This window comes from Pinus tabuliformis, chromosome 1_2 (assembly GCF_031772625.1).
Source record: "Pinus tabuliformis cultivar Carrire ecotype Pingquan chromosome 1_2, CPIR1, whole genome shotgun sequence".
Lineage (NCBI taxonomy): Eukaryota > Viridiplantae > Streptophyta > Pinopsida > Pinales > Pinaceae > Pinus > Pinus tabuliformis.
The window spans coordinates 828,873,324-828,884,786 of record NC_142298.1 but is presented as its reverse complement, the minus strand read 5'-3'; the positions used below and the strand labels follow the sequence as shown (position 1 = coordinate 828,884,786).

General features: G+C 39.1%; 1 protein-coding gene across 1 annotated transcript; it reads left to right on the top strand.

Moving 5' to 3' along the window:
* The first annotated feature begins 2,269 nt into the window (after positions 1–2,269).
* LOC149208473 (uncharacterized) lies at positions 2,270–7,803 on the top strand. The gene is made up of 2 exons (XM_089398355.1): positions 2,270–3,539; positions 3,893–7,803. Exons 1-2 carry the CDS (start codon positions 2,270–2,272, stop codon positions 7,801–7,803), a joined length of 5,181 nt encoding a protein of 1,726 aa, XP_089254481.1.
* The last annotated feature ends 3,660 nt before the right edge of the window (positions 7,804–11,463 follow it).

Genomic DNA, 11,463 nt, shown 5'->3' with positions numbered 1-11,463 from the left:
AGTACATAACTTAAACTTGTGAGTCCAAAAAATATTTATTGCATTCTAAGGAGAACCCGCAAAAAAATATACCTAAGAAAGTGTCAGGCCAGGGTAACTCCTCATTGAACGAGAGAAAACACTGATTGATCTTTATTCATTAGCTAGCACATTATTTATACATATACAAAACGGATCAGTTCATCTTCTAGATGACTGTCCAGCTTCACCTCATCCGTTTCGGATTAGGTGTCAACAAAAAGGACCAAAATGTAAAACATTGTGACTACTTCAAACTTTTTAACAACAAAAAAATATTTTTTCAATTGCTTATAAAATATTTCCATAATTATTTTGAAACAATATATAATATATACATAGTTTACATTAAAATATTTTACATCGCATGTGTATTGAGATATTTTATCTATTTACTAAATTGTCCATATTAAAATGATTTTTTTTATTGATATATTTTGAATTATAAATCAATGTTTTTTTTTGTAAGCTTTGGTAGGACCTTCTCATTTTCAAGTTTTTACATGTCCATTATTCACCCCATTTCCGGGGAGGGTAGCACAAGAATCGAACCCAAGATCTCCGATTCAGTGAGACTTCATTTCCACGGCCATTGCCACTTGAGCTACCCCATGCGGACAATTATAAATCAATGTTACTTAATCTTTCATATTGAAATATTTTATTGGTAACCAACAATAAATTATTTTATTATTTCAAATCATTTTAAATGTAAAATATTAGTTTTATATTAATAATTGAATGAATTACACATCCCTCTCTCTTATTATTCTTATTAGAAATTACTCGATATTTTCTATTTTATTTTCTAACTTTAATTTACTTTTTTCCTATGGACATTGATTTTTTTATTGCATGTAAGGTTTAAACATCTTACTTACATTTTTTTACTTGCAATTACTTTATCTCCTATTAAATTTTTATGGTAGAGTATTGTATAAACTTTTAACAATATGAATAACTATGGAGATCTCTAATTACTTATGCTTTATCTCTTTTTAAAGTTGAAATGAAATTATATTAAGTGTCGTGGACATGAAAATATTTTATTTATGATTGAGGATGAGTGAAATATTCTCACATTGTGTTGTAATATCAACAACAAATTGAGTGACCATAGTGTGGTTTGAATTATTGATGTTGTATATTGCTTTTAATTAAAACTAAGTATGAATATATATATCTATATATATATATATATATATATATATATATATATATATATATATATATATAGATATATATATATATATATATATATATATATATATATATATAGTCCACATTGCTTTTCTATTTAGAGAATATTTTAATTATATTTTAAAATAAACATGGTTCAACTCCAAATTGATCATGAACAGAATCACACATATCCATCATATTAGGTTGGAGAATGTGCCTCTCGCACAATAATTATTTATATTTAATAAAATATTGTAAAATAAATTTAATATAATTTAAATTGTCTTTTTAATCAATTTCTAAATAAATATTTATTTATATAAAGTAAAATGTGAGAAAGTAAATTTATTAAGACCCCGATTATCTACTTTTAAATTTAAAAAAAATACATTTATATTTAATAAACTATAAAATAAAATTAATATTTAAACTTACTAACTTACTTTTTTATTAAATAATGAAAATGTTAAATATGTTAATTACATATACACTCAATATTAATTATTCAGCTCAGCCTTACAAGATTCATTTAACATTCCACTTTTTCCATACAAAAATGTACCATAATCACAATGCTCATCTCCTATCTTAACTTAATAGTCGAAGGCCATTCCAACCCTTCCTACAAAATCACACTATCCAATATAAAACATCATTGAACAAATCATGTTTTCTAAAACATAATGATTTTAGACTTAATAGGTTAATATATATGACAAAGACAAGGTCGTGGAGGCGGCGTAGTGGTAAGGTCGACCTCGTCATGACGGACCGGTCTTGTGTTCGATCCCGAGCAAGGTCGGTGCTCGTCGTGCGAATAGTAACCGAACCGGGCCAAGCCCACTACCTTTTTTCATATTTGCAGGGAGTAATGGAAATAATTCTCAATATTCAAAAATCATCTGTCCACTTGACTGGTTGGTGAATAGTGGAGATTCGACAAACTTTTTCGGCCGCTGGCTCTGAGCTCCGACAGGCTCGGACTGCTCCCGCGCAGCACTGCGTGACCTAGCCCCCTGCGCCGCCCTCCTGGGGACGAGTTCTGGTTCAGCAGCGGATCTGGGCAGCCATGCCTGGTGATGGGGAGGCAGATCCTCCCCCCCTTCCCCCAGAAGTCATAAGTTTTCAGAAAATAATAGAAGCATGCAACAGGCGCCCCCCTTCTGCTCAGCAACAGAAATTCGTAAAAAAAAAAGACTGCATTCCCACGGTGGCCCTTCCCGAGGAAGAAACCTGCCGCTCAGCTTTGAATCTAGCAGATAGAGGGCTCATAGGACAGTTCACCGGTCTTTGGCCATCGCCCAAATCTGTAGAAGATTGGATCAAGAGAAACTGGACCCCTCTGATCAAGGAAGGAATTAAATCTTACTTCGTTGGTAAAGGTTTCTTTGTTTTCGTCTTTGAATCAGCAGAAGATCGGAGCCTCATCTTCAGGAATGGGCCATATTTCATGGGGCCACAGGGACTATACTTAAATAAATGGTCCCCAGACTTCGACCCGACCCAGGATGTCCCCTCTGCGGTTCCAGTATGGGTGCGGCTTCCCCACCTCCCCCTGCATTGCTGGAGTCAGAAATCCCTCCAAATCATCGGCAACTCTCTGGGCAAATACATTGACCAGGCCGCAAGGAAAGATCAATACTCCTGCGCCCGAATATGCGTGGAAGTAGATCTGGAAGAAGGACTACCCGAAGCAATAAAACTCACTGTGGCAGGATGGTCCCATATTCAAGAGCTGGATTACGAGCAGATCCCCTTTAAATGCAGACACTGTCACGGCTATGGCCACTTCGCAAAACACTGCAAGAAAAAGTCGGAAGATCAGAGCCATCCCCCCAAGGGAGATCAATGGACTACAATCCAGAAAACGGGCAATGCAAATGCAACAAGGAAAGGAGCCACTAAGGGGAACAATCAAGGAAAACCCAGCAAAGAAAATGAAACCCAACAGAAATCGGATGAGAACACAAATACTGAAGAAGCCTCTCCTTCAGACCCCCCAGAACCAGATCTGATCACACCAGCACAGGTCGAAGATCCACAGGCAAATAAAGAGCGAGGTGGAGAAGCACCGCTAGATTCTACACAGGGCAGCCCCTCCAGGCTCTCATATGCAGATATTACAAAGAAGAATAAAGTGCCAGAGCCTTCAGATTCCTCAGAGGAAGAGACCTTTGAGAGGCCCTCGAAGAAAGCAGGCAGGAAGACCCACAAAGCAGTCAGGGAGGAGGAAGCAGAGCGTCTCAAAATGCAAGGCAGCCAATCTACAATAGAGATGACCATAGGAAGGAATACTAGAGGAAGATCCATCAAGGGAGTAATCCCAAACCCCTCGCCAGGTAAATAATGAGAATAGTCTCTTGGAACTGCAGAGGCCTGGGGACTCAACCAAAAATTGAAGCCGTTAAAGATCTAACAAAAATAGAACCCTCAGACATCCTCCTACTCCAAGAGACCAAAATCGATGGGCAAACACTCAAGGATATCAGCAAATCTAAATGGAAAAAGAATGAAGGCATAGCAGTCAGCTCAAGAGGAACCTCGGGAGGCGTTGCTACCCTCTGGTCGGAAGATAAGTTTCAACTGGCAAACTCCCACGAGACGCAACATTGGATCTTCACGGAGCTAAAACATTTAGAAAGTAAGTTATCTATAGCTTTATTCAATTTATATGTTCCTGTTAACCATGCAGAAAAAAGAGACTGTTGGAGTACTCTCTTGGCCTTTTTAGATCAGCACTCCCCAAAAAATATTGTCCTGGGAGGAGATCTCAACTTAGTAATGAAGCCTAAAGAAAAAAGGGGGGGAAACAGCAACAGAGATCAGATGCTCCCTTTGGTAGAGGAAATAATGCAACAGTGGGATCTTCTAGACTTTGCCCCGGTGAGAGGCAAATATACTTGGACAAATAACAGAACTGGGCCTGATCACATCGCTGCCCGGCTGGACAGATTTCTAATTCACAGCTCCCTGCTGATGGAAAAACTCCTCATATCTACAAAAATTCTCCCCAAGCTCTCCTCGGATCACAAGCCTATCCTCCTCCTTCTGGCCCCTGAAGAAGACCTTGGACCTATCCCCTTTAAATTTAACCCACTATGGATCGAAAAAGAAGGGTTCATGGATACTATACAATCAGCTTGGGACATCCCCATCAATGGATCACCAAGTTACGTGTGGGAGCAAAAATTAAAAGCCACCAAACAAGCTCTAAAGAAGTGGCAAAGGAATCTTCAGAACCCATCCACCCACCAGAGAAAAATCGATGTCCAGCAGTTGGAAACCTTGCAAATAGGTATGGAAGGGCTTCACATCACCCCGGAAATTATAAACAAAGAAGCTGCCTGTCAAAGAAAGATCCATCAATCCATCAGAAGGGAAGAGGAGCATTGGAGACTTAAATCTCGCAGCCTCTGGTTAAAGGCAGGAGACCGAAATACTTCCTTTTTTCACCGACAATACAAAGCCCGTCTCTCTCGGAACCATATTACAGAGATCAAAAATGATGAAGGGGAGATCTGTAATAAATTTGATCAAATAAAAATTGCAGCTGAAAATCACTTCAAAGACCTCTATGGCACAAGGCATGAAGGAAGCAAAGAGGATTCTGAAAATCTGCTCACGCATATTCCTCACCTCATCAACCATGAGGACAACCAGGCATTACTGAAACCAGTATCTGAAGAAGAAATAATCAAGGTAATTTGGGCAATGGACTCAGACAAGGCCCCCGGGCCGGACGGCTTCACAATCCGCTTCTACAAAGTCTGCTGGGACATCATCAAAACAGATCTGCTGAAAATGATACACGGATTCTTTGGGAAAGCCAAGATTGGGGGAGGCATCAATTCCACCTTTCTTGCATTAATACCAAAAGAGGTCAATCCGGAAACATTTGGCAGGTTCAGGCCCATCTCCCTGTGCAATGCCTCCTATAAAATCCTGTCAAAAATCATAGCAAATAGAATTAAACCCCTTCTTGACAAACTAATATCCAGAGCCCAAGGAGGATTTGTCAAAGGCAGACACATCTTGGATAATATCATCCAAGTGCAGGAAGCCATCCACTCCAGCAAACAGAGGAAAGAGAAGGGGATGCTGATCAAGCTTGACATGGCGAACGCATTTGACAGAGTCAATCATGCCTATCTCCTCCAAGTCCTACGAGCCTTTGGCTTCCCCCCTCAGTTCATCAATCTCATAAAAGCTTGTATCTCATGCCCTTGGATTGCCCCCATGGTCAACGGTCGTCCAGCAGCCTTCTTTCAAGCGCACCGCGGATTAAGGCAAGGCTGCCCCCTCTCACCTTTCTTGTACATCCTTATGGCCGATTCGCTCAGCAGGAAGCTGGCCGCGGAAATGCTCACAGGTGAACTCCCTGGAATCCGAATCGCAAGTGCTCTAAACCCAATGAATCATGCTCTTTTTGCAGATGACTCTATTCTACTAGGAGGGGCCTCCTCTAGAATAGCAGCCAATTTTGATGCTGTCTTAAAAAGCTATTGTAGAGCATCAGGAGCTGCGATAAATGACAGGAAAAGCTCGATTTACGGATGGAATGTGAGTCAGCCCAACCTCAATAATATAGCCCAGATCCTAGGATTTGAGTGCTTCGCCCATTGGGACAGCATCAAATATTTAGGCCTTCCCCTCACACCTGGAGTCAATAACAGATCTTTGTGGCAGGGGGTCATTAGCAAAATTAAAGATAAGATTAACTCCTGGGGAGGCTATTGGTTGACCAAGGGAGGGAAAATCATCCTTATCAAATCCGTCTTATCTGCTCTTCCCATTTACCAAGCCTCCTTTCTCCTGGCCCCGAAATACATTATGGAGCAGATCTCTTGTCTTTTAAGAGATTTTCTCTGGAAAGGAGGCAGAGGCAATCAAAATAAAATCCATCTGGCAAACTGGGAATTAGTCAAGCGGCCAATTCTGGAAGGCGGGCTTCAGATCAGAGATCCTGCACTTTCGAATCTGTCTCTTGGATGCAAGCTCTTGTGGAAAATTTATTCAGATCCTACTCATCAGATCAGCGAAACATTCATCGCCAAATATGCGCAGGGGATCCCCCTCAGACATCTGACAGCAAACAACACAACAGCAGGCACAAATACCTGGAACCTCTGTAGGAAAAGCATGAGTAGTTTCAGCAAACACCTATACCGCATCCCGGGTAATGGGGAAAAGACCCTTCTATGGAAAGATCGCATAATGAACATGCCTCCTCTCAGCTCCCACACAGAAATCCGGGACATCAGGAACTGGCTACATGAAGCAGGAATAAGAAAGCTAAATGACATTTCTGAGTGGGACAGCAGAGGGAATTGGGTAGATTGGGCAATTCCCCCTGTGCCAGAACAGCTCCAACAGCAAACCGAAATCCTCAAATCTCTGTTGTTAAATGCAGCACCGGTACACCAAAACATCGTAGACAGATGGGGATGGGGTGAAACCGGGTTTTACACGCCATCTTTGGGCTACTCTGCCCTTCAGATCAAAAAAGACAGCATGAGAACACCAGCACTCTGGAAACAGGTATGGAACGATAAAGGACTTCCCAAAGTTAATTTCTTTTTTTGGATCCTCATGCAAAATAAACAGCTCACAGGGGACAATTTGTCAAAGCGTAACTTCGCTGGGCCTCATAGATGTGAAATGTGCAAAAACTCAGGAGAATCAGCTCCCCATTTGTTTACTGATTGCAATTTTGCTAAAGAAGTATGGGCACTAACTCTTCTTGGTCTGCCTGTCTCCCCGCCCCAGCACAGCTCCATAGCAGATCTTTTTTCCGGATGGCTACAATACTACCCTCAACCCATCCCAAAGAAATCCCTGTGGATCCATATATGGCTTTCCATTCCCAAATTTGTTTGTTGGGAAATCTGGCTTGCCCGGAATGACTTAATTTTCAACAACTCCTCTCGCTCTCCTGCAAAAACCGCCTCAATAGCAAAAGGCCTTCTTCTTGAATCTGTCCTCCAGCATTCTCATAGCTCTGAATCCTCCCTTCTTCCCTCTGAAAAGGCATGGCTGAACCTCCACAGCCATTGTCCCTCTAGCAAAGTTCGTCCCCTCCCCCCTCCCCTCCCCCCTCCTCCTTGGAAAATCAGAGAACCTGAAGAAGCCTTTCAAATCTGGTGGAAGACCCAAAATACAACTTCAATCTTCTTTGACGGTGCCTCCAAAGGAAATCCGGGGGCTGCGGGTGCTGGAGGAGTCATTTACTTTGCTGACAACCTAAGGAAGGCCCATTTCTGCTGGGGGCTCGGCATCACCACAAACAATCAAGCAGAGCTCCTTGCCCTCACAAAAGCCTGTCAAATAGTCAGGGACGAAGGCATCAAAGAATGTCAAGTATTCGGTGACTCGGAAATCCTCATCAGGAAGATCAACTCAGAAGATCAGTTCAACAATGCAATCCTCAATAAGTCCCTAAACAGACTAAAGATAATCCTGCAAGATTTTACCTCCTGTAAAATATTCCACATCCTCAGAAGCTTGAATAAGGAGGCAGATGAAATGGCAAACAAAGGCTGCCTGTTAGTTCAGGGAACTCTCAACTACACTGGCAATAGTGTTATCTCAAGCAGCATACCTTAGCACAAGGGCAGATCAATCCAATAAGCAGGAAGACGGGAGTAAGCACTTTGCACAGGTTCGAGAAGATTATGTTCAATACCTCTGGAACAATATCTGATCTGATCACCCCAAAATGGGTACAGTTACTCTTGGGGAATTTATTTCAATTTCAATGCACAGGGAAGGTGTAGCCAGGAAAAAAGAGAAGCCTGTAAGTACAAGATTTGATTAGAGGAGCCTAGAAGGCGGCGCAAGTGTTTCTCCTTGACATCCAAATGGCCTCAATCGAATTTACTCCATTCTCAATGCACAGTCAAAGCACAGCCAGGAAAAAAGGGAGGCCCGCAAAACCAAGATCTGAGCAGAGGAGCCTAGACTTTGATGGCGTCTCAAGTGTATCTCCTCGACGCCCAAATGGTCTCAATCGACATCAGCAAGAGAACGCCTCTGTAATCCGAAAGGAACCGGATGGAGGACCGCAAATCGGACTCCTTCATGCCAGCAACATCGCCTCAATCTGCAGGGTTCTTCACTGGAATCATTGGCCGGAGACTGTCAGCAAACCACCGCCTCTGTCCTCATTGTCTCCAGGAAAAACAGCAAGCTATCCTCTCTGTCGGAAATGAGCAAAGTTATGAGAGGTTCAGGCACTTCAGGGCCGCAGAAAACTCCAAGGCGGGAATAGGAATGAAACCAATGTAAAAAAGCTGAATTAGTCTTGTTTCACCTCGATTTTAAATAAAGGATACCCGTTATTGTTAAAAAAATATATATATGACAAAGACTTTTTGAAAAGCACTAAGCTTAACAAGGTCACAAGTTCAATGATGTTTTCTAAAACATAATGATTTTAGACTTAATAGGTTAATATATATGACAAAGACTTTTTGAAAAGCACTGAGCTTAACAAGGTCACATAGTTGGCACTCCCTCCGACTTAGTTTAATTATTAAAATTTGAAAAGTATTATTTTAATTTAAAAACAATAAAAAAATATCATATATGATAAAATTAATCCACGAGGACTTCACTAGGGGAGCAATACCATACCACGTGGGTTCATACTGGGGGATATTTATTAAGGAAAAAATGACATAATATATTGGGGATATATAGGGGGTAGAGGGTTTTTATATTGGCAAGTATAAAAAATGGAGGCCAAAGTTAATGAAAAATATAAAGGGGTATAAAAAATGTTCATGAAAAAATGGATACCTACACTATCTAGTGAAAGTAGGGGTATTTAAAATGAGAAGGTGTAATGGGTTTGTATTGGTAGGGGGTTAAATAATGTGATGTTTAGAGGTATTTTCCAATATGTAGTCAAATTAAGGGTATTGTTTAATATTCCATGAATGCACGTGATACGTCAGAAGTTCATTGAGTGAAGCCCCCGTGAATTAATCCTTGCCTGAAATGATTAGAATTGGGAGTAGGAATAGGGGAATTCCAACAACCCTTCACAGCTATGTCAATGACTATTATCATTATTTTCGTAGGTGTATTCATATTATACATAATAGGTGAATCCTTGGGAAGTCGATACACATTTTTTTCTATCTAAGTCGAGAAGCTCAACGATAATGGTGACTGATCATTAGGTTTCTCTCCCTTCGTTGGATAAAACTTAGTCTGGACTTGCCTTAGCATTATACATCTCGTGTATTTCAAATCGATCTGTGCAGGTCAATGTTTAGAAGGTCAATCTTGTTCATAGTTTAACGTTGTAAAGGAAAAGAATAATTAAATAAAATGCCCAGGGGATTTACAAACATAGGAAACATGAAAGAAGGAAACCTAATTAATGTCACTTACACTAATATTATGCATTATTTTTAAGTTATGGAATATTGAGGACATTTATTTGCATAACTATGCTCCATCTTTTAGGTTTTATGAATAAATATTTACAACCTTGAATGATGACATCAACTGCTATACTCTCAAAATGGAGTTTGATGCATTGTCACATATAGAGATAGACAAAAAGAACTTATTTAATGAGGAAAGGTTTGCATAAAAAGGTATTTGATTACTCTTATCTGATACTACTTTTTAATTATTCATTTATATTAAAAAATCATTAATTTCAACAAAACAAAAACCAATAATTTCCTCAAATATATTAAATAAGTTCACGATTAATAAAAAATCAATGTCATCTTAGCTGTCTCATCGTGCTAATTTTAATTCATCCATGCATGTCAATCTATGATGCTCTAGGTTAGTTGAGAATTAATTGTGACTATAATGACAACGGTTGGATGAAAGTATAATATAATCCATTGTATTTTGGACACTGAGGATGACACATCATATTTTAGACATTAAATATGATGTGGTTACAACATGGTTGCCAATACTAGTGTCAATACTGGTATGGAGTTAGGAGTACTGTGTGGCTGAGAAATGACTATGATTTAATGGTTGTACGTCAACATTATTACAAAATAAGATCGAACACAAATAAGCCAATGAAAGTTTAAATAAATAAATTAAAACATTTAAAAAAATAATTATTTTTGTTTTATAATGTTATTCTTATACATTGTAATTTGATTTTTTGTCAAATGGCAGATTAATTGAAGGTCAACAGATTTACCAAATGTGTTCTACCTAATCAGATAATACTACTACTTCAATTAGTTGTTTGGTCAATAACTATAAATTCATGGACAAACTAGTGAAATGTTTATTAATATATATTCCCAATGATTTATTTCTAATGAATTCCTTATAAACTTGACTCTACTAAATCCCATGTGACTCTTTAAACATTTAAACTAATCAGAGTGACTTTTTATCATCCATCTCTATCAAGGTTGTTATTAGTCCTGTTATCGCTCAGATTGTATATGCACTACAACAACGACTCATGTCGGGAGCTATCACCCTGATCCGTGACCTCTCTGCTCTAGTTGTCTCCCAATAGTAAGTTATGGGGGGTAGTCCCTATGGAAATGTGAATGTAAAGGACAAGTTGGTAACCAAAAATTCTAGGAGACATGATTGAGTGGCCTAAATACTTTGTTAATTTTAGCAATATTTAAGGATTAGATGAAATTCAAATGGGAGACCAGTACCTTATGGAGTAAAATTATTGCTTATTATAAATTAGAGACCAAGTAACTGGATAGAAAATCATTGCTTAAATACTTGACTAACTTATATGATATGCAAATCCTACGACCTAGGTGTGATGCAAGAATCTTAGTTATTTTTAATTATATTCCTATTCTAAGTATAGCCTTCCCTTAACTATTTTGAAACTAGTCTCCAAATTAGGTTGTTGGAAAGAGGCCAAGAGGATGCAAGAAATTTCTTGATTAATGATACCTTCTATTAGGCTCTTACCACTTGATGCCTTTGGCGCTGTAGAGACTATGGATCTAACGACTACAAGGTCACCATGTTAAACAGCAAAAAGTTGCTAAGCCCCTCAAGCTATATGAGAAGGGTGGCCCTAAAGTCTATCAATGAAGATTATACTTGGAGGTAAGTTATTAATGAAACTAGACTCAGAATTCTTATACAATCTGAGTGAGTGATTTCTTAGGTCAAGATTTCCTATTGTTTGAGTACTTAAGTTATGATTAGCTTTTGATCAGAGTACATAACAACAAATGGAAAAACAATCTTTTCACTAAGAATGCGCCAAATTAACAAGTGCCAATACTAAAA

Bases quoted from the DNA above. Each gene is read 5' to 3' on its own strand.
- LOC149208473 (XM_089398355.1), top strand. From the start codon at position 2,270: ATGCCTGGTGATGGGGAGGCAGATCCTCCCCCCCTTCCCCCAGAAGTC. The intron at 3,540-3,892 runs GTAAATAATGAG...TTAACCATGCAG, and splicing joins AATCCCAAACCCCTCGCCAG to AAAAAAGAGACTGTTGGAGT.